The sequence below is a fragment of the Sylvia atricapilla genome, chromosome 4 (assembly GCF_009819655.1).
Source record: "Sylvia atricapilla isolate bSylAtr1 chromosome 4, bSylAtr1.pri, whole genome shotgun sequence".
In the NCBI taxonomy this organism is placed as follows: Eukaryota; Metazoa; Chordata; class Aves; order Passeriformes; family Sylviidae; genus Sylvia; species Sylvia atricapilla.
Genome location: NC_089143.1, coordinates 57,289,122 through 57,312,645, shown reverse-complemented (window position 1 = coordinate 57,312,645; position 23,524 = coordinate 57,289,122). Strand labels below are relative to the sequence as shown.

At 40.4% G+C, this 23,524-nt stretch overlaps 1 protein-coding gene across 2 annotated transcripts in view; it reads left to right on the top strand.

Annotated features, from left to right (window-relative positions):
- RNF150 (ring finger protein 150) overlaps positions 1-23,524 on the top strand; it is a 112,709-nt gene that overhangs the window by 73,036 nt on the left and 16,149 nt on the right. For both annotated transcript variants that reach the window (XM_066317994.1, XM_066317993.1), the window contains exons 3-6: positions 129-200; positions 593-675; positions 6,844-6,940; positions 10,612-10,822. In XM_066317994.1, coding sequence (XP_066174091.1) covers positions 129-200; positions 593-675; positions 6,844-6,940; positions 10,612-10,822 — 463 coding nt within the window. The remainder of the gene's footprint in view (positions 1-128; positions 201-592; positions 676-6,843; positions 6,941-10,611; positions 10,823-23,524) is intronic.

Genomic DNA, 23,524 nt, shown 5'->3' with positions numbered 1-23,524 from the left:
TTATTATGTTTATATTTATACACGCTCTTGTTCCACGTACTTAAAATTATTAAGAAGCCTAGGAAGAAAAAGTTTTGATCTCTGCCTGAAGAGATGCTCTTTGCTTAAGAGCAAATTTTGTCTTGCAGCGCCGGCTTGGAGATGCTGCGAAGAAAGCAATCAGCAAGCTGCAAGTCAGGACGATCAGGAAAGGTGACAAGGTAATTTTTCAAAATGCTTGTTGCTAAATGAAACTCTCTGCTGAGGGTTCCCTCAGACCTCTGGGACAATGAGGCAGAACAGAAATGCCAATTGCTTATTTAGCTACTGTGTCCTTCAGGTCGGGCTGGTAAGAGAGTTACGGGTGGAATGGGAGGGGGAGAGAGGGATTCAATTCAAGATGCAGAAAAATCTGGAAGTTGAAACATGCTAACTAAATCTGTATGCTTCCAGCTGGAAACATGTCAGAAAATCTGACTTGCTGGTTTTGAAATGCATTACTGGATTTGTAATCTGCCTCAGTGACTGTTTTACTTCATCACATAGGCTCTTAAATGAAGAGATTAGCTAACAAAATAAAAAATTAATATGATTAATATTCTCTTTCCTGTAGGAGACTGAGCCAGACTTTGATAACTGTGCTGTTTGTATCGAAGGCTACAAGCCCAATGATGTTGTCAGGATATTGCCTTGCAGGTAAATTGAAGGTGCTTTTAGCTCTAATAATCTCTACTTCCAGACAGTCTCTGCTCTCAGTTTTACATGGATGAAATTACCTGAGAACCTGGGGAGGGAAGGGTGAGTTTGTTGTTTTGGCCTCTTCAAAATCTGTTGGTAAAGATATCTGAAATGCCTCTTTATTCAACATTAAGTGAAACTAGTGTTGATGGGGTGATGGGACCCTGAGGGTCTAGTAGGGTAGTTAGAATTTTTGTCTGACCTGGGCCTATAACAAAGTTTTCAGAAGGATTTTTAAACTAAAGTTTTGATTCATGTGATTTCCACACATGATTTTTTTAATTAGGGTAAATGCCTTAGGAAAATTTGCCTCTGACTTGTAGGTGAGCCCTGGCCATAGCAGCCAGGGATAGAGCAGGCTCCTGCTCCCCATTGAGCTACTTCTTTTGCTGTCCTGGGCCTGAGAAAAGGATGACTTTTGTCAACAAAAAATCCCCAGCCATAGAAAGAGACATACTGAGTAAAACATGCCTTGTGCAGCACATCCACCCACAGTGGTGTGACACAGGAGTGCAGCCTCCTGCCACCCCTAATAGCTGTGTTCATCTTGGTGCTGTTGTAGTGTCATTTGTGAACTGTTACCTAATGGAGGATTCCTCTAAGGAAATCCATTTCTTAGGAAATTTCCTAGGATCAGCTTCCCCTAGGAGAGCAACAGCAAGTGTTTGATTTCCCTAGAAATACAAATCTGAAGTGCTGCACGTATAGAGCAGAGATTTTATTTTGCTCAATAGTGTCTTTCTTCTCCTGAGTCATATTCACTGGCTTGGTAAACCAAAATACTCCTTTATTTTCTTGCTATGTTGTATCCTAATAGATATTTGAATGTTACAAGATGTCCGTTTGTGTTAGTTCATGTGATTCATTAAATCTGTTTACTGCCATCACTAAATGGCTAACACAAAGCAACGCATTAATCACAAATTTGACCTACTGTAAATCTCCCACAATGACAAACTGCATGTGAATTCTTTTTTTTTTCTACAAGCAGACACAAACACATCACTTCACAAAGCAGAAATACAGAAAAATGAGAAATAACCAAAAATGTGGAGCTTGGTTTGGCATCAAGCCTGTTTGCACAGAAGAAGAATAAAGCTTGGAAATTTTGCATGACAGACAAAGGCAGTGTTTGGAGGTAGATCAACAACAGCTTAAATACATGTCTAAGCTTTAGCTTTCACTTGCTTCCCACCTCAAAATTCCAAGAGCCTTTGTCATCCACGGCATTGCATCAAGCAGAGTGAATAGGAAACACAGAGTTAACAGGTGGTGCTTAGTTCTTGGCTGTCTTAAAAGGTCGCCCAGAAAATGACTCATGCTAAAAGGGTAGCAGTAGCAGAACTGTCTTGTAAAATAGCCATAGTTTGAGCCTTAGTAGTCTGGAATGATAAAAACTCAAAGGTCTTTCTCAAGCAGCTATTGCACCAACCCTGGCTTTCCTGCTACACAAACTGTGAGGGCAGTGTTACATACTTGCAAGGGTTTGAGCTTTTGAAACGTGAAATGGTACTCATGATTCTTTCTGCTGTTTTCAATGTTGTCTCCTCATCCAAAGCAAAAAATAAAGTGGATTAATTTCTGTTCCTATGAATTGAGTAGGAGTGTGTTATATCTTGATAAAGACCTAGGACTCTGTAGTTTTCCTGCTCCGGCATTCTCAATTAAACAGTTTCTAACATGAGAACCTCGTTAAACCTCCAGTATAGCAGTGGATGAGCTCTAGAGTCAGATAGATCCATGTTTACTAGGACTTGGGCTGTTTTCCCAAACGTCCTCTCTTTTCTGCTGGCACTGGGATAGCTGTTTTTATGTACCCCACTCTGGAAATCTTGAGGAGAATTGTGAGTGAACTTGTGCTTCTTCCTCTCCTCGTCAGGCAGTTCCCACAATTGACTGCAGTAATATGCTTCACTCTACAGAGTGTATTAAATAAATAAGGAATGACACTTGGTAAAAGTAAAAAGCATCAACGTGCAGCTGGTTTTGTGTTCAGTGGTAGCAAACATCTCTGCAGTTGTCTTTAAGGGCACTGACACAAGATCAAATGTAACCAAGTGTGTTGTTCCCAGAGTGACGTCTCTTGTCACAGCCCTACTTCATTCTGCTTGTCCTCCATCTCCAGCTTCTTTTCTGCTCTAGCTTTGGAGAAGGTACTGGTCCTGCTGCTCCCAGCGTGTGCCTTTTACTAAACTTTTACTAACTTTACTAAACTTCTGTAGAGAGGCAACACATTTCTTTCAACCTTATCTCTCCTGAGTGCCTCATAGGTGTGGGGGGTTTTTTGTGTTTTTTTTTTTTTTTCCTGTTTCATTTCTTTCACCAATAAACACCTTCTCTGACCTCCTTCCAGCTCATTCTTTTCCCCTGAACCTTCACTCCATGAACAACTGTGATTTCAGAAAATTTTCACTCCTGCTTTCTCTTTTTATTAGCTTCCTGTGAAAATTACTTCATCACACACATTCTTCCCTTTGATTCCTTCCTCTCACTCTCATCATTACCTTCTGTCCTCCTCAGAAGTAAATAATACTGTACATGCAGCCCCCCAAATCTCAAACCTTCTTGTTGGATACTACAGTACTACTCAGTCTCTCACAAAAATTCTAAATCTTTTACTTCAAGATTTTACATTTACTTCCTATGTCTAATCCAGGCAACTGATGCTCTTACTTAGGATTATGAGTAATGTTCCTCACTTTCTGCATAGGTGAGACTGGGAGTGGAAGGTGAAAGGAGAAGAGTTTTCCTTAATCTGGAAGAAAAGCATCTCAAACTTGTTGACAAGCTGAATGCTTTACAATGGTTGTACTAAAATCATCATCATTATTATTGTTATTACAATTTTGGGCTGAGAGTGACATGATGTTTTTTCTTGTATGATTAAACTTGCATCTTTAAAAAAAACATAAATACATTTCAAACAAAAGCAACGTCTAGTTAACAAAAAAAAGTGAAGTGCTATTTAGCTAATAGTCAATGGAATGCTCTGGGACTTTGAGGTTCTTTTGCTTTGTGCTCTATGAGCTTTGCACAGGCACGTGCAGCCACAGGAGAGTGCAGGAGGGGTCCCAGGAGGCCACCACCTTCGGAACAGCGCAGGGCCACTGGCACGCACGTGTCATTCTTGGCAGCTTTTTCCAACACACTCTGCAGTCTCCCAGGATGAAGGCTGAAAATTCCCCTGATAATTTATTGCAGTGCTTCATTACTTTGACTGTGGCAAAGCCTTTCTTATTGTGTAACCTGGATCTCACTTGCTGCAGTTTAAACAACAACATTGTGCTGCTTATCCCTGGGAGAGGTGCAGAAGAGTTGTTTCCATTCCCTTATGAAAACCTTTTTGTATGACGTCTCACCTTCCTCTCTGTCAGCTCATGAATTGGAGTTCTTTTGAGAAACTTTTCAACCCATCCAAATCAACATTGTTTTGCAATGAATGTGGTTGCACACATCAGGGGGAAAAAAACCCTGTGTTTTTTCCTAGCTTTGACTTTGATTGTCAAAGCCATGTCCTGAGCCTGAGCTTGAAACATCTCTTACTGTCTCCCTGTATGGGTCATTACTTCTGAAGTCATCCATGATGGCTCTGTCCTCTCTTTCCATTTAAAACTTGCATCAGTCAGAGCTGCAAAGAGAAGGATTTTTGTTGCAGTTGATCTTTTTTTGCAGTCAATCTTTCTACATCTTTGTCTTACCATGTGACTGTGAAATACTGCAGTTGCTCTCATCTTACTTTATGCTGACCCTTTTCTTGCTTGAATTTGGAACATAAAACAATTGATAATGTGTTGAATGCCATAAGCATGCACATAATGCTATACCTAATGAACTTTCAAATCCAAATCTGCAAAGCTTGCCACCTTGCTTTTCTGCACAAATGTTTACATGTTTGAAACAGATATTATAAGACCTCTAATTGTATAATGGAGTACAAAAATTTTAAAAGGCAAATCTTTATCTGATTTTCAGTAGCGTTCCATTATTCTGTGGATTTCTGTCAAATAATCAAGTTCCTTCTGTAGTACATATTAAATCTGAAATTAATGGAGTCATAATACGCTGTGCTAAATTAGTATTGAGAAGTGCAAAGTGACAAGATCTGTCATGTATTTAAATTACTTGGCATTGTTAGGATTTATTTTAGAATATTGTTTTTGAAGCCAACTTTAGGAATACTGAACATCAGATTTTAAAGTCTTTAAGGTATGAAAGCATTCCAAGCTTTTGGTGATGAATAAACATCATTAAAACCTCTGCTATGAACCCCAGTTTGACTGAGGCTTTCAAAGCTGGAAATTGAAAATGAAAGGGGATTTTCTGGTCTGTGGTGAAATGTCTTGGTGGATACTATGTATTTGTTATTCAAAACAGATTTTGGAAATGTCTTTTGTTTTCTGAGAGATTAATAAATATCTCAAGATTTGTAAATAGACTGATTATTTTGGCACAAATGTGCTTCAGATGTTTGCCAATAAGTATATTTATGAATTTGATTATATAATTAAAGAAAACTAATCACTAAGAAGGCTTTCATCATTATTTTGTGTAGCTAAGGTAAGATATAGACTTTCAGTACCCTCCATGAATTAACAAACTCAAGAAAATCTGTTGGTTAGACTTTTAAATGTAGAACTACACATGCCTAAGAACTGTATCTTTATGCTTTCACCTATTCAAAACAGTTGTCTGATGATGTGCTGCATATGCCCCTCCTAAGACAGAAGGAAGGAAATGTTAAGCAGGACAGAGACCAAAATCTGGTTCATTTGTTGTTATTCATTAGGTCAGGTCCTGTTTGGAAGGACAGCTGTGAACTTTAGTAGTCTTAGTAAAGCAGTGGCTTAAACTTCAAATATGACAGTGCTTCATTTGATTAATCATGTTGACATACAGGATCAAATGAGGTTTGATACCCCAGCCAACTGATATAATTAGACTAGCTCAAACTTCCAGGAATATGTTTGCCCTTTCCCATAGTTGTATGAAGTGATACAAAGCACAGGAATGCAATAATTTGCCATGTAGTAACAAAACACATCTGCTTACCCACTTATCTGAATAAATAGCAGTTAAATATTTAGACTTACTTCGGTACATTAGGTGACTGGCTTTCTCAGAGATTGCATTTCCTTGTAGAGACTGGTATGTGCTGTGCTCCAGGTTCTTACAGATATTTAGGTGTTCTAGTCTAACAATAGACCCAGTACTACCAAGCCCACCACTAAAGCATATCCCCAAGTGCCACATCCATACATCTTAAATACCTCCAGATACCACTTCCCTGGGCAGCCTGTTCCAATGCCTGACCACCCTTTGGGTTAAGAAATATTCCCCAGTATTCCTAGTGACAGAATATGTTCTCAAGAGAGAATACAGTCTGCCAGTCAGGTACACGCACTAAAGATCTCCACAGGCATTATCAGTGTGTTCAAGGCAAAGCTAAACAAGAAACTTTCAGTTCCTCCACTTGATTAATGTCTAGGAAAAGTAGTGCCCAGCAGCTACAGGGCTCACATAGCTGCTTGGTGGTTGCTTCAGACTCAGAACAGGATTAGCAATAATTCCTGCAGGCAATTGTGTAGGAGCTCTCTCTGATGAGAAACCTCTAAAGACCAAGGAAGTCAGAGAGAATATTTTCAAGAGCATTGTACTGGTTTTTCTATTTAAATGAAAAAAAAAAAAATTCTATATTTCAATTAATTTCTTTATGCCTCTATCCTGAAAAATACTAGACTCTCAATGGCTTCACATTTAAATTATGTATAATCAGGTTTGTCTGTAGAACTGTTAAGAAAAACTAACATGATTTTTACCTCTACCGGCAAAGCAATTTTTGTTTACTGACAGCCTTTGACATTTAAAGAATATGGGGTTTGCTAATGCATTTTGTACATTTTCCCTAAATCTTTAAATATGTATGTCTTCTATTGCAAATGCATTGAAATGTGCACATGTGCTTGATTTGCTGCAGGAATCATGTTAGCCTTGTGTGCGTAGGACCTAGTTCTGCACTCCTTGCAGAGTTGAAATACTCTCACTTAAAGGAATTCAGAATCATCTGGTACTAAGTGGCAAATTGTGCTGTGGTGCATTTGAATTAAGATATCCTGGTTTTCATTGCAGGCATCTTTTCCACAAGTCCTGTGTAGACCCCTGGCTGCTAGACCATCGTACCTGCCCGATGTGCAAAATGAATATTCTAAAAGCTCTAGGGATTCCGGTAAGCACTTGGCAGAGCAGCCCATCAGGGCAGAAGAGAAACACCAGCCACCTGAGTACATCCCTAGCCTTTGCCTGTCTGTTCCCATCTTACTCTTTTTGCCATATTATTGAATAATTAATTGATTTATTAAGGGAAGTACAATTGGAAATGTCTGGCTCTACCTCTGTTCTACTCCCCACTTGTATTAGCAAGGAAGAGTGTATGTAGGGGGGTTGGTTGGGTGTTGGGGTTAGTGTCTCTGTGGCTGCCTGCTTGGTGGAGCAGAAGATTGTTCACTGGTGTTTTGGTGGATTTATAGTATCTTTCACATAGCTTTCAGGACTGGATTTATTTTTTTTAATCATGCCCTCAGTTCAAATCTGAAAGCAGAAAGTCTGCAAATGAAATTTTCTCTGCTATACTCATCGAGGACAACTAATTAGTCATTCTGGGGAAGCAAGTCCTTTTTCTGTCAGATTTCTCTTAAAGTCTATCTGAAGCAAGATCAGTATTTATAATTCCATTTAGGAGCCATTTCTCCCAGTTACTAAGCATGTGATGGAACACATGATATACAAGAAATTGTTAAGCTCTTTGTTATTTGGAACATTCAAATGTGGTTAGAAACTGCCAAAGTAATTGATCTTTCTAAGTGTCATGTTTGCGTTCAGATAGCGCATTCCCTGTCTGCCATACAGTTTCCCAACTGGAGCTGTCACAGAGTTCAGAGGCTTCACCAGGAAGGACTGAGTCACTCTCCCCCACTGTGCAAGGCTTATGGAGTTCAATACTGAAACACCTCCAGCTGATGCATTAACAGGTGCTGTAAACAGCCCCCTGAGTTTCAGTCAGTGATGCACCAGTTCACATTTGAAAGAGTTATATGAAGCAAAACAGCTCATGCAAACATACTGGGGAGCTGGTACAGCCATTCTCAGAGAACTCAGTTTCATGGAGATTAGGAAGCAGGCAGATATGTTAATAAACTTAATATAACCCAAACTAAACATCATGCAAAGGTGAAAAAGGAGCAGGGCGTTGTAGCCAGGGTAATGCATCAAAACAGTTTGGCTACTTTTTCTGCTAAGCATGTCTATTGCCTTTAGTGTATACTGAGAGGTGATGCAGTGCTTCATTTAGCAGGAAAAGTTTGGATTTTCCAGGAAAGGATTGGTTAAACCCCAAATACCTAAATGTTTCGATTCAATGCACAACTAAACTCTGCTTTTTACTTTGTAATAGAGACTTAAAATATTATCTACCCTAAGCTCAGATTCCCCAGGCAGCCGTGAGGCACCGAAACTCCTGCACTCATTTTCACAGTTGCTGAGCACCCCAACACCTCCACTTTTCTTCATGGCACTCTGCAGCTCCAGAGGATTATTAACTGACTCTCTGCCTGCAAATGGTTGGCCTGACCTTTCCCACTCTTTGCTGGCAAAACCAGCTCAGACTTAGACCTGCAATATTTGAAATGGATTACCAGCAAAAGTGTCTTTCACTTTCAAAGAGCCACATTGCTATTGGGGCAATCGTATCATGTAAAATAGTTTCCCTCTGCTTCTCCCCCTTTTCTACAAACATCTGCTGGATATGCAGTCAGCTGCATTTTTGGCAGCAGATTGTATGACTTGAAGCTATTCACTAAGAGCTTTAGCCAAGCCCTCAGAAGCCAATACAAGGCTTTCTCTTGACTTCAGTGGAATTGTGCTCTCAAAGTACTTGCATGCAAGGCACAAGTGAAACCAATATAATTAAACTTACAACTGTATCTGGGTCACTCTGGCAGCCAAAGCCATAATGGTTTGGGGTTTTATTCTGATCAGCATTTCATATAATTAGTTTTATAGCATGCTGCTTAGTTTTGGGCATTTTTTTCAATTAAAATGATTCAGGAGTAAAGGGATTAATTTTATTAAGCAATATTATTTTTGCATCTTTAATGTTTTCAGTTGTAATCCTCCTCTTTACAAGGTTTAAAAGTTTGTGATAAAACCTCATTCTAGGAATAACTGGAATCAGAACAAAGGACAGATAACTGATTTCCTGAAAAATTGAAATATTTTTTCCTATAGGAGAAAGGAAAAATAGGCCTTTTGTTTTTAATATACACAGCTATCAAAAGTAAATTTAATTAAAAATGAAATACTGAAAATAATGTTTTATAATAGATCTATCACTCTTTCCCTCTCTCTTAGCTAAGGGATAATTCTGGATCCCTGTCCTGCAAGTAAATGATTGGTACTTCATTTGGAAAAGTACAGATTGAATGAGTTTCATTAGCACCTGGTATAGAATGTGCCTTTTTTATCCCAAATCTGAGGCATTCTTGTGGATTAGACTGGAGCCAGACAACCACAATTCTAATTTTCATTGAAAACTTCAGTTTGTGGATACAAGACTGCTCAAATTGCCCATCTTTTTCATTAGGAACACTTGTGAAAAAAAATCCTTAAGAGGTGACAACAATCAGACAGGGAATGTGTGGAAAAAGAGAAAACATGCTAAGTTCCTGATTCTGAAAAAAAAAAAAAAAGGTAAACATATGGTAGCCTCCTGTGCTTAAATCAAGGGGATTTCTCTTGTGCTTAAAGTTAAATCTCTCTTTAAGCCCTTGCTGTATCATATTTTGCTTAGTTTCTTGGTGCCTGCGGTTGGAGACAGGCAGGTCGTGAGATTTTTCCAAAGTGCCTTGGCATGTGAGACAGCTAAGCATAGGAAAAAAATCAGATCCACCAAACAGAGTACACCTTCCCTGACATTGGCCATCTGAATGTCCGGTTTCCAGTCTGGCAGCTTAAGCCCTGTCTCTGCTTAGTGCTGAGCAGAGGGAGAAATTCATACCTAGGGCTAGGGGATGAATCACGCACCAAAAATGTCTCAAACCCCCTGAAGTCTGAGAAAACATAAGTGACTGATCCAGACTAGCTGCCTGGCTCCTGGAGAATAAAGATAAATGGAAACAAATTAACATTTCCTGACTTTACCAGGCCTCCACATATTGCAGCTCAGTCTTGCTATGTCTCTCTGTCACTGGTCTTGCTTCACATAGCAAGAAAGACTGTGAATCAAATAGTGCTCTTCAGTTTCCCATTATTGTCTGTTTGTTTCTTTTCTCATAATTGTATTTTGTAGGAAATACAGTATTAGCAAAGGAAATAATCTTTTGATGTTTAGAAACTTACCTTATAAACAGCTTTAGCTTCTAATTTTGCACCACACACATAGATGCACCCACAGGCAGTTCTTATTGAATTCTTATTGCTGTAAGCTCAGATACTGGCTCTGTAAAATGTATATTTCGGGAAAAGATAATAATTCTCCTTCAGCTCCTGTCTGTGTTTGCATTTGTGGTCTGATTCAGCAGTCTGCCTATGTTGAGCAGATCATACCAATAAATGAGTTACTTTTTTAATGTGCACATTCCCAAAGCCTTTTAAAATATAGATAAGAATGTTTAGCAATTGTAGGTGACACAGTTTAATACTCAATATTTCCATGGCATACTTTGGGTCTCTCTTCCAACAGATTGTGTTAAGTACACGATGACAAACTCCATGTGTTTATTCATTATATGTTGTCTTTTTCAATACTGAAATAAAGCAATAAAATCTGAAGAAGAGGTAAGAAGTAAATTGAATCGTTTTATCAGGTAGGAGCTCGATTTTTCTCCTTTTTCTTCCCATTAGCCCAATGCAGACTGCATGGATGATATACCTCCAGACTTGGAAGCATCCATAGGAGGACCACCGACCAACCAGATCACGGGAGCGAGTGACATAACGGTGAACGAGAGCTCGGTGGCCCTGGATCCCCCAGCCAGGACTGTGGGAGTGCTACAGGTCATCCAAGATGTAGACTCCTTTCCCCAGCCTGCTGAGGGTAACTTCACAACAAGCAGTAAGTTCCAATTTCTGGCAGGATTTGCACTGAAATAAATGTCTAGAAACCCCAACCACAAACCCGTCTGTAGCAAGCGGCCTTTGAGTGCTTTTCACTGGAGCAATGGCCTTTTTTTAAACCCAGCAGGAATCTACAAGGTAAGTAAATTAAATTATCATGTGTTCTGCTGTGCTGGACTGATGGTCAGAGTTCCTGTACATGAAAGCCTGAGTGCAGTTAAACACAGATGATTTGTACAAAAACAAAAGGAGAAATGAATGTGCTTTCAGTGTCTTTAGTTTTCACTTGTGTAAGGTGTGTAAGCAGTACCATTTGAACAAGTAATTCTCAAAATGTTGGCATGTCTCTCTGTTCCTAAAAATTATGTTCTCTATTGAAAATCTGCTTCTGACAGTTTAAAAGGGATGTTGTCAGCTGTTTTGAGTGAGAACTATGCTAGTCTAAAATTCTCATTTTTAGGTAAAATAGCAGATCAGTAGAAAATACCTGTTTGATACCGGTTGGTGTATTGACAAGACTGTTATAGAAAATCATCAGATATACTTGAAGGGAGGTAGAAGAATGTGATAAAATACAGGCTTGTGTATAGAGTTTGTGTTGGTTCTGGGAAAAATGTGCATTTTCAATGATTTCTGGTTGCTGCTATGGGCCTGGGCATGAAAAAGAAGACAAGTAATAATACTATGTGTAAAAGGTAGGAGAGACATGATGGCACTAGGCTGAAATGATTTCACATTACTCCTCTTACTCTGTGGAGAGTCTTGATAATCCCGTTTTCTCTCATGTTGTAGCCAGTCATGGAAGGGAAAATAACTTCTAGAAAACACTGGACTTGAGACCTCAGATACAGGTGACCCAGAAACAGATTTTTACATTCTGTGTTGTGGATTTCAGGTTTCGAGTTTGGTTTTTTTTATGGTCTAAATTCTGAATCCAGCAAGGGGTGAGTAGCAAGGTTATAATCCCAGCCACCTTCTATGGCCAGCCTGCCAGCTGGGGGCATTCAGTTTCCTCAAGTCTCCTTGAGTGCTGGCAAGAGCTGTTCAGAACAAGAAGGGATTTTGTTCCTTCCAGTAATTGTTTTTAAATGCGTTTACGGCTGATTTAAAAAATAAAGGAAAGATGGCACCACAGTGTAATAAAGACTGGGCTAAATGCTGCTCTCTGCTCTGCTCTTTTGCACTCCAGAAGCAAGTAATTCCTCACATGGATAATGGTCATGCAGTTCTCTGCAAGATCCACACTCTTAAGGCTGGGAAGGAGGGCTGTGGGGTGCCCCTTACACACACAGCTGCATGACACATGCTGGGGAAAGCCAGCAGTGTGGTCCCAAACCCAGCATGAGGGGCAATCTGTGTTTTTCATCCCAGGATCTTGTCAGGCTGAGAAGCAGCTTTTCTGGTTTCTCACCAGGGATAACAATGGTCTTAAGGCTGCCAGGGAGCGCAAGAGCTCAGTAACTCTCCAGGCACTTTCTTCCCTCCAGATTTATTTCAAGAGTTGGCAGAAGGAACAAACACATTTTTAATTCATTTTCCAAGTTGCCAGCTAAGTTAAGCAACTGGGTGAAAAGCTTGCTCAGAGCCAGCAGAATACTGCAAGGCCTGCTAAGATGCTTGATTTTGCCTCAGTGCCCTTTGTTTTCCACCCTACCCTCCATTTTCCCCCTTACCTTTGGTAATATTGGGCAATAGACCTGAAGATGGGACAATCTTGAGGGCTGACAGCAGAGCCCACGGACAAGGAACTTGCACCAAGACCAGGCACACAGACAGCAAAGTACGGAGCATCAGGACATCCTCATCACCTGAGGAGACTGGCCATGCCCAGGCAAGGACTGTGAAAAGGGTTTTTTCCTGGTTACATGAGAGAAAACTGGCAGACAGCCCAAGCTCTGTGAAGGTTGTGAACCTCATACTGTCAAAGTTGTGGGTGGGGGAAGCAGGAATTACAGTTGTTTTGAGAGGAAGGCAGGCCTGAGAAAAGCTTGAAGCACCTTGGGACCTTCCAAGAACCTGCCTATGTTGTGATTGTCACACAGTCACTCACTGGTTTAATGCTTTGTTATCTGCTGTCATTCATTCATCATTGACGTGTAGACATCAATCTTCACCTGGATTTCTCATCTAAAGGGCAGTGCAATACTTGAATGTTTGTCAGTGATGGACGTGCAAGTTTCCCTGCTGTCATCCCCACACTCAGCATTTTTCAGTAGTTCCCAGAAAAGCCACTTAGTGTCTTTTTGCAGCAGAGCTGCAGCAAAGAAGTTGTCTTTGGTTGGGAGTTAGGGGCTGAGTTCCAACAGTTATAGGAATTTGACTCCCTACTTGCCTCATATGGATTTGGAGGGTTTAGGCAGTCTAAAAGGTAGAACTTGGCATTGTAGCAACCTGAACTCTTAAGGCAGTGAAAAGGGAAACATCAGGACCTTATATATAGTTGTGGTATGAATCCAAATGCTAACTAAATCAGAGGGCAACTGTAGGCTAAATAACTGGGTCATAGCTGTCAGAGGAGATGGAACTCTGTGGGCATTGTGTCTGTTTATTGTATTTCTCATATCCAGAATGCTCAGTTACACAACTGCAGAGCTTGCTGAGCGTGCCCTTTCTGTGAACTAGCCTGCCTGGGAATTTGGAAGTGATGACGCTGATTGCTCCTAGGAATCTTTGCTGGAGTTGCTAGGTTCTGGCCTCTTTATATAGCATTACTAATGGGAGCCTACTCCAAGGCTGAATCTGCACTATAGGTTTTTTCCCTCTTGTTATTGAATCTGTGCAGACTCCAAGACTCCAGTGCAGCCTTGATGTGGCCTCCTGCACCCAGCACCACAAGTCCTTACATCCTCCGTTGTTCCTCACAAAGTTCAGTGGTCCAGGAGGTAAAGGACTTGCCACCTTTTTCCCATCCGCTTCTGCAGCACTTTTCACTTCATTGTTGTTACATTCTTTTTTGTCTCTTGATTAATCATTCTGGTATTGTCTTCGTTTGGGTTTAATTTCCCTTTCAGTGTTTCTGGTGATTATTCAGAGCTAGAAGACCTCACACATTGTGTCTGGAGGGAGGGTATTCCCAGAATACTGTTCACATTGGGCAAAATTCTGTCTCCCTGGTGGTGAAACTCCTCCCTATTTCAGTGGGGCCAGATCTCAATTTCTGTAACTCAGCCTGTGCTTGTCTTATTATTTCTGTGTGTATGCTCAGCAGACATCTCGCCTTCTCTCCCTTCCTTTTGCTCCCCATGCTTCTGATATCTGTGGGACCTCAGAAAAGTAGTGTACTATGAACATCTGGATGGGACTAAACCCTAGGGGTTTCTTGCTAAACCAGGAATTGCCTGTTGAGTTTTAGAGCACTTAAAAATGGACCACCAGTTTCTCTCAGCTGCCTTTTAGCAAGATCCAAGCCTTCATCAAGTCGCTTGGGCATATCCACAGCTTAAAGTCTGTTTAGTGTTAGTGACTGTTTGCTCTCTGTGGTGGGATATTGTGTAGGATCCTGGGATAACATGTTGTAATATAGTTCTGTAACACGTTCCTGGAAAGATATTTATGGAAAAAGTGAAAAACTGGAGTTTTGGAAAAAAAAAGAAGGGGAAGTGGATGAGGAAAAATAGTATGCAATATATGAGTTCATCTCAGCTGAGTTTACTGCTCAGACTTTTTCAGCTCTCCAGAGCATATGTAGAAGACAGCCTAAGGATCTTTTTTCCACAATAAGGCATCATAGCAATCTGTGGTGCCTAATTTTTAGTAGTGAGTTATGCAAAATGCTAACATTTTTGGAAACCTCAGTGCAGGTGGAATTTCCTGCTCTACATGTGGTATGGCTAAGATCTGAACTTGAAGGAGCTCTGAGCTACACCAGCTTCAGAGAGTGGATTTAAGATTTGAGGAGGCCATTACAATATTCTTTGGGTCAGGCTCAGCTGGGATTGAATGATATGGTTACAAAAGCTATTTTTTCTGGGAAAGTAGCATCTAAGTATTCTAAAGGTGTGGTGACACTGGCAGGTGGAAAGTAGTTTTGATTTTTATAGCATCCATGGTCATTTGTCTCCCTCAAGCACTTACTAATTTCTGCAGTAAATAATGTGCACTGTCTTTGCTCTCTTTTCATAAATACTTCCAGTTGTTCAATTTAGACAAGCTTTTAAATCCCATTCAGTGGGATGTCTCATCCCACTGCATAGGGTCTCAGAAATCCCACTAGTACTATCTCTGTAGTTGGAGGAAGATCCATAAATAATTCTAGTGCATACGTGAGCAGGACTTTTAGTGTGAAAAACCACAAACTTTCCCCCAAGGTGTCATATCACCTGCAAAGTCCACAGGGCTTAGCACATGGTACAACAGTGTGGGCAGTCTAGACAATATCAGCAGCTCCTTTTCTGCCTCTCATTTTGTTCTTTCCATAAAACCCTGCCAACGTACAGCTCATCATGACTGTTAGGACCCTTTCAAATCTCCCTGACAGCTCTTCATTAAATCTATTAATATAACTTTTCAGGTAATTATTTTGATCTGTGTGTGTCTAAAATGTCTTTGAGAAGAACAGTCAGCCTTTGGAAGTGGATTGAAAGTGCATGAAAAGAATCTGATCCACTGTTGTCTTGTAACCACTTGACTGTTCCTCCTTGCTATTAATAGTGGGGTTTTATAGGTGGAATGTAAAGGGAGAGGAAAAGGTGGAAAAACTCCCTTGATACTAGTTAATACAGCAAGTTCTTAAAACTTGCATTAGCAAGTCCTAATACTGTCCCAGAGAGAGAATACTAATGGGACCTAGTTAAAGACTGAGCAGATTGGGTCCCATGAGCCTGGTGGGTGAGATAAGTACTGGTGGCTCTACTAAAATCTTGTGTGGTTATTGCACTAAATAATTGTCATGGACTGAAACTTCCAATGGGCTGAGTTCCTAGGTTGTTTTGGAACTAACGCTGATGCCAACATAACACTGGTGGTTTGAAAGAGTCACCAAGTGAAACGTAGCTGGCAGTAAAAATGTACTCTGGATTACTGCATACACCTACGAGACTCCTGCCAGACTCTGAATGGATAGAGAAGTTCTTCTGTTATAAAACTGCTCCTCCTTTCCATATGTTGAGAAGTGAAATACAAAGCATTTCTGCACAGCAGATACAAATTATGGCTTCATAATAGCTAATCTCTTTGAATTATACTTGACAACAAAAGCCTTGCCTCACAAGAGATGTTCAGTATCCTGTGTACAATTGACTTGATTATTTAGGACTCATGTTCACATTTGTATTGTCTGTGGAGTTTTTATTCTCATCCATTTTTACACAAAAGCCTCCACTGAAATCATCAGGAAATGCTGTTTTAGAGACAGTGTGCTACTCTTGATTCTGAATCTTTTTCTTATCAATTCAGAAACAAAACCAAATGGGGGACACAAGGATCCAGCTTGGATCAGCAGCTGAAAATGAGAAGCATGGCAGAGCAGTGGTTCTGTAGTAAGGCGGGGAGAGGAAGGGGAGGGTTGCAGAGTCAGTGCCTGGTTGGCAAGGTCAAACGTAGTGCTCACCTGTAGTGTGCAGACCTCAGACCCCTCCACCAGGGTCAGGCTCTGCTGAATCAGTCAGCACATACACGGATATGGACCCACTTCCAGAAACCTCACAGGCAGGAGCAGATCACAGCAAGCAAACAGGGCTTGTAAATTTAGTGCAAAAAGAAAGATGATGAAAAAGCAGCTGTTCCTCTTGGAGAGTAAAAACAAGAGGCTGAGCTACAGGAGGCACTCAGAAAGTAGTGGCATTTCTGCAGCAGTCACTCCTGATTCTGCTTGCAAGTATTTTGTCCTGGCTGCGTTGCTTCGTGAGTGTATGTTAGCCTTAGTGCTCCCCAGTGAAGGTAATTCTAATGAAAGAAGTCAGGCAAGAGCTGTGCTGATAAAATGTTTCCAGTCATTGGTACATTGTGTTCTTCTCCTTATTCATCCAGGCTGTGAGCCTGTGAATGTGCAAGAGAATCATTAGCACAAGGCAGCTGACTGGTTTCTCACAAGAGTTTAAAGGATCCTGGTGCATGCTTACACCTGTAGTTTCTGTGTTGTAACCAGCAATTCTGATTTCTCAAAAAATATGAGAGAGTTGCATTTAGAAGAGATCAAGTGAAAGGGAGGGGGGAATGTGCATGTAACTATGTGATGGGTTTTTGTATGGTAGAAAAACGGTCTTGCAGGAGATGTTTGGCCTGCAAGAAGCATCCAGAACTACTCTGCTCTATATTTTTCTTCAGACTCCTGTAGGGGCAACAGCTCAGATTTGCACAGACTCTAACACACTATGATTTCAGAAAAAAAAAAAATTCCATGATATTTGCTCCTAACATACTAGTGAAGTCCTACGCATTTTTTCATTGCTTTCCTCCAACACCTGCAGAAATTAGGGTGCTTCTGGGATCCTCCACAGTAACCCAGCCATTTCACCTGGAAGTGAGAGTTCTTACTCACTTCTTAGTACCTAGACCTTCTGTTGTTCGGGATGTGGGCAATTTTAAGTGAAGATAGTGCCTGAAACTAATGTTTTGAGATTGATAGGCCAGATGGAGAAACTGCCACATGAGTGTTGATGGAAAATGGGAACTGTTTGGAAGAGAAGGAGGTAACAGGTCAAGCCCAATATCCAAGAGGAAATATCCAACTTGTGCACACATGTTAGGGGATTTTCTCCTTCCTGAGAGCCTGGGAATGGGAGGGGTGCATAAGGCCTCCCATTTAGGGATGCTGAAAATAGGATGTACATGAATACATTCTTGCCCAGCTAGGTCCCATCTTTGCCATTCCAGTGGCAAGGCTGGTATCCTGGGGAATATACTCCAGGCTGTATGCAGCACAGTGCACACTGGCATCAGAATTCCATTAATGAATATCCACTCAAACTGGCCTTTTATTGTGACTGTCTTCTGCAAGTGCCAATACATTTGACTGTTCTTTTCATTGTAACTCATGTTAACATATCTGAGGGAGTAGGCAAGAACATATGCTCTGTTGGGTGGCAGTGATTAAGCCATGTGTTTATTAATATTCACAATGTGCAAAACAAATTACCTGGAGATCTCTGTGAATTTTTGCTCTGTTTTCCTCTCTCTAGGTAGCATAGTGCTATAAGACAATGAAAAAAATACTCCTACAGGAAAAGTGCACAGAAAATATATAGAATAAGGGTGCCACTGGCAAAGTCAGAATATGAAAATCACTTAGCTTAAATAGCTTTATTAAATTGTACCATCTCAGTGGGGGGAAAAAAATCACAAAAAGAGGGTTTAAAATCTGCTAGTTCCTCACACAGGTGATTAAATAACACAGTGTTTTCAGCTGCTGAGGTTTCTTGGGGAGACAGCCACCAAATGTGGTGTGTCATGTATGCATGAGAAACCCGACTTCAGATTTTGCCCCTGAGTGCACTTGATATTGAATTCAGCTGAGGTGTTACTGAACTTGGTTACTTCCTGTAATTGCATTTTGAAAAGGTAGTGGCACCAGCAAATTGTCTTTCTGCGCATGAATAGCTGCCAGACTGTAAGATCAAAATAGTCTTAAAGAAGGAAATTTCAGAAAAATGACCCCCTGCCAACCTGCTCTGGGAGATGGAACATGCTTCCAGCTGTGGAGAAACCTGCAGCCTACGAGTGTACTTCCCAGGAAACAGTTTTGGAGGAAAGCTTTGCTAGAAAGGTTGTGTTTTTAGTTGTTTAACCTTCAAAAGCCAGTTGTTAAACTGCTATAACTTCATATTCCACAGGGCAGAAAGAATTACATGTGTTTGCAGAAATGAATTCCTTCTGTCTCATATTTTTCCTAAACAAATCCTTCAGTTTTTGCTTGATTGTGACTGAAAGATGCAAGACCACTTCCCTTGTAAAAATCTAAAATTTGCTATAAACTGGTTTTCAGCTTCTAAAAGCCCTTTCCCAGACTAGATATAAAATACATCAATAATTTAATCTTTTGTTTTCTAAAGGCTCCTGAGGTCCAACTTGTCCTGGAACTGCCTGGCAACCTCCTGGACATGACTACTTTTCAGTGAGAGGAGTAAAAAGTGAAGAAACTTGAATAAAAAAGGAATGGCAAGGAGGGTTAAAACTTCATGTCACAGAGTTTTGACTCTAATTTTATGGTAGCGTACCCAAGGGAAATAATAATGAACAGTGCAGAGGCATTTGTTTTTTCAAGTTACATGGTTGATTTCCTGGTGGTTAGAGTGGTTTTGTTACTTCTATTTTTTTAGAGAGGTATTGTTATATAAGGTAAAAACTTATTCTTCTGCCTCTCTGAGAAGTGTGAATGCTCAGAACACAAAAGAAGAAAGAACAGGACTATATATTCACTTAAAAAATTGAGACAGAGACATAAGTTTTTATGCAGAGAAACAGTGGTTTTAAGTTATTCTGTTTCAATTTGAGTTTCACATGTAGAGTGTTAGGGAGGTCTTGATGCTAGTGATGGTGGCCAAGTGACCTAATGGACGTATTTGCTAGGAAAATTCCAGCTGCAGTTTGTTGAAACTTAAATTGACCTTTCCCAACCACTGCTCTAAGAAAGAACTTGGAAAATGGATGTCCTGAGTGTGGCCTTTCACATGTTCCCATGAGTGGTTCAGCAAGCATCCCTGAGAAAAGCTGGACTTTGGAGGGAATTTGCTGATGCCAGAAGTTGTTCAGTTGGAGCTACACTGTGACTGGAGGCTTCTTTGAAAGGAATTGCTAAATGGCCCTAGATTTATGTAGTCTAAAACCAGTTTCTGTTGATGTCCCTGCAGGATTTCCTACCAGCCAGACCCAAGGCTCCAAGGGCACTTTGCAAGTGAGAAATTATCCTTAGATGCCCTTTAGCCAGCTTTTAGTGGCCTCTAGGTGAGGTTGAGTTCCCTCTTCAGTGTTAGTTTTGCCTTATTGTCCTGGTTGCCCCTCTCTGAGTTTTGTTACATGCGGCATTTTGCAATCCATTAAAAGGAACTTTTTTGTCATGTTACTTGTGTGAACTGTGAGTAAGGAAGCAAAAGGAGGTAGATAGATGAGGACAGAACACGTATGCACACTTGCTTTAGGCTGGAGAGACAAAACACTTGGTTTCAGACCTCACGTCAAGAAAAGCTGTGCTATGTTCTTTTTAATACGGGCTCATCTTGGGCAGGAAGGAGACACAGGATCAGGAGGATACTCACATTAAATTAATTTGAATTCTTTTTAAATCAAAATTGTCAATTTGGTTTCAGTTGTTGTAAAGGCTGATTTTATTTTTGTTCTTTCCGTGAAGCTATTTTCATAAATTTTTTCCAGACAATATTGGAGTGTAGCAGCCCAAGCCTGGCACATCAGATTTATTTTTAATGAGAGAAAATGTCGAGCTATTGCAGCATTGTCAAAGGAATGTTCCAGTTAAAAGGAGATTGGCATCAACTGATTTAAATTTTCCAATATGAACAAGATAAACAGCTGACCTCTTCTTTTATGAGAGCTTCTCTTGATTGTTCTGTACTCATGTGTTCTCTGTGAGAGCATTAAATGTGCATTAATGTACTCAGACAAGCTTGTTAGAATTTTATCTGGTGCTCTAGCCATACCACAAGACACAAGTAACATTTTGGACACCCCTGTTCCAAACAAGCAGTGCACCTCCTAGTCATATTTTAATCCCTATTTCACGTGCTAGTGATGGGGTTTAAATGTGCTCATTTTTCTTTCCTGTGGAATGCTTTTGATTAGATAAAAAATATTGCCTAATCTTCCAACTAAACTGTGAAAGCAAAGATGCAAAGGGCATTAAAAAGGTTTGCTTCTCCAAAAGGGAAAGTTTTGCTATAATCTCTGAGTTTGGGAGGGTTTTTTATTGTTTCTAAACTAATGAAAAGAGACATGTTTCTCATAAAAGCAACTATACATGGACCAATTCAACCGGGTGGTTTTGCTTAAGTTTTCAGCAAGTCCTTGTAGAGATGTTCCTGATGGAAACTATGGGCTGTTTCAGACTGCTGTAATCTACTTTATTTTTTGTGCTAGTGCTCTGTCCCAGTTATATGAGATTTATATAGATCCTATCAGCTGACAATGTGATCTCCTACCTTCCAATCCATAAATGCCAGCAGCAGTCTGAGTGATTTGCACCCTCTGCAAAAGGCTGACCCACAGACCTAGTGGCACACAAAGACCTTCCCAGTACATAGATTATCCAAATAGTGAGAAGTTACAAACTTTTAGGTGTAAACATTCACATTTTGCTGTTGGGGGTCTTGATCAGATTTGCTTCTCAGTGAGAACTGGCCACAGCTGTAGGTACATTAGGGTCTTGATCAGATTTGCTTCTCAGTGAGAACTGGCCACAGCTGTAGGTACATTACTGAGAGTGAAACTATTGTGTAGCTGCAGGGAAGATCAGATCTGGGATAAAGCTGTTCAAAAGCTGCATAATTACACTGAAATATAAAATGTGTTGCAGGGTTTGATAGGCTTGTGATGTTTAAGAGTTAGCAGCTGAACTCATCTGTCACTGTAGGATGTTGGAAAAAAAAAAGTGTCTGTGGTTTGGTGTTGCACGAAGGGCTCTTTTGAAAACCAGGTATTACGGCTTTTAGCTGCCACCCATGTGCAGTTCTGCACTGCCACAGAGATGAATGAAGTAGATGGGGAGCTGGTGCAGTGAATGATGCTAATTGCTAGCAGATCTGAAAGGGATTGTGTCGTGCAGCCATTACAATTGTGGAGAGTAGACTCAGCTACCCAGGACATCCCTTGCAGAGCGGGTCTCTTACAGCTTCCACTCTAAGCACAGAGTAATACTCCCTGTGTTAAAGCTACTGTTGCACTGCAGCTGTTCCAAAGCTTGGTTTCTACACTTGTCTGCCCTTTTTCCAGATGTTGTTTCAAAACATCATCGTGTAAGGCTCCAGAGAATAAAAATCTGAGAGTAGTGAAGTATTTGAGGTTAATTAATTTAAATGAGGCATTTTTGAAAGTCAGTAGTACTTCATCTTAGGTGTTGTCAGTGGTCAGTAAAGGTCAGAACTGTCCTTTCTCTGTGTGTATGAAGAAGGATCAGATATAAGTACTTACCAAGAGTGTATCTGAACAGGGGATATTAGAAATTAAGTGTACACTGTTTTCAATTAGGATTAAAATTTCCTTCTGTAAAGATTCTGTGTAACTGGGTGTTAAAGAAAGCTTCCTTGTAGAATTTTTAATGACTTCAAAAGAGGAAGTGTATGGATACTGTAAGAAGCCCGTAGGGAGGAGATGTAAATTGGGAGAGTTCTTTGAAAGCACCTACAATGTATTTTTAAAAGCTACTGCAGTTCTCATAAAATTAAGGGGTGACACTTCAGCTTGTCACATTATTTTCCTTCATTGCTTGTAGACATATAAACAGCAGAAATTGCTTCTTTTGTATGGAAAAAAAGATGTTCTTACATAATTGATCATTCTGTCATCTGTTTGCCTATGTGCCCACCCCAGAAGGGAAGAAATAGTAAAGCTATAGGGTTTATCTGTAGGGATCTGTTCAGGTTCTTACTTTGTTTCAATACATGCATCAGCCCTTTCACAGAATATTTATTATTGCTGGTGCCACACCATCAGGAAAGACTATGCCTGCAACCTGACAGAATCTGGGAGACTGAAGAGCATGTTCTTTGCTTTTAAACTGGGATTTTTTACAGAGCCATTGAGAAGTTGGTGGGGCTCCATGATTTTTGGGGTTTTTTTTCTCTTGTTACAAATTTGTCTACAGCTGAATTGCTCTTGAGCTACAGTAAGTAGATAAGCCCATGTCCTGTGACAATATATAACTAAGCTGTTGAAATGAAATCAGGTTAGACAGTCTTGTAAACTTCAAAAACATATTTTCTTTATAGTTCTGTGCTGTTTCTGTCAAGTATTCTCTGTTTTTATGGACTTGCAAGAATTTATCTTAAGCCTAAGCAGTGTACTTTGGTCCACCATCTCCCAGGTTTCTGGGGGCATGTGCCTGACAGTCCTTTGAGCATGTGGCAGGAGAGTAGAAATGGTCAGTTTCTACTGTGCAAGTCCACATGTGTGAGCTGGTGGGAGGGACACTGATTCCACTGTGAGGTGTCAGAGGGTAAAAAGAAAAAGGTGTGACATGCAATGTTAGGGTCCCTGCACATGTCCGTTGTTTGTGGGCAGCCCTTGGGTAGCTTGGAGGATGCTGAAAGGTGTGTGGATGGATGACCATGGAATGATTTCCTAATCTGCTCTGACTTGTCAGGCACAATGGTCCTACAGCTGTGCCCTGCTTCAGGCACTGGAGCTGCTGCTGCGACAGTCAAGCCCATTCTCAGGCATGTTGTTTCCTTATATTGAACAAAAAGGAAGTTCTTCCTCTAAAGTAAAAGTTAAATTTTAAAGCTGGTAACTGTTAAGTTATATTTTGCTAGTGACAGCAGTAAAAATTACTTATCTGATATGCAGGTTCTTCCACCACCTCTGTAGAGTTTTTCTCTTCTGACTTCATGACTGTGTGTATTTTTTTTAATATCTAATGAGGAAGACATCCCTGGGTGAAATTTTTATTATGGGCCTTTCTAAAGGAATTGAATTTCAGTCAAGGTTCACTGTCCCCAACATGCACGATGAGGAGGGAGTTCCTGCCAACATGCATAAAATTAAAGCCCATGAAGTTCTGGGCTGAGGACTTGCCCCTTCATCCTGGGGATGGTCT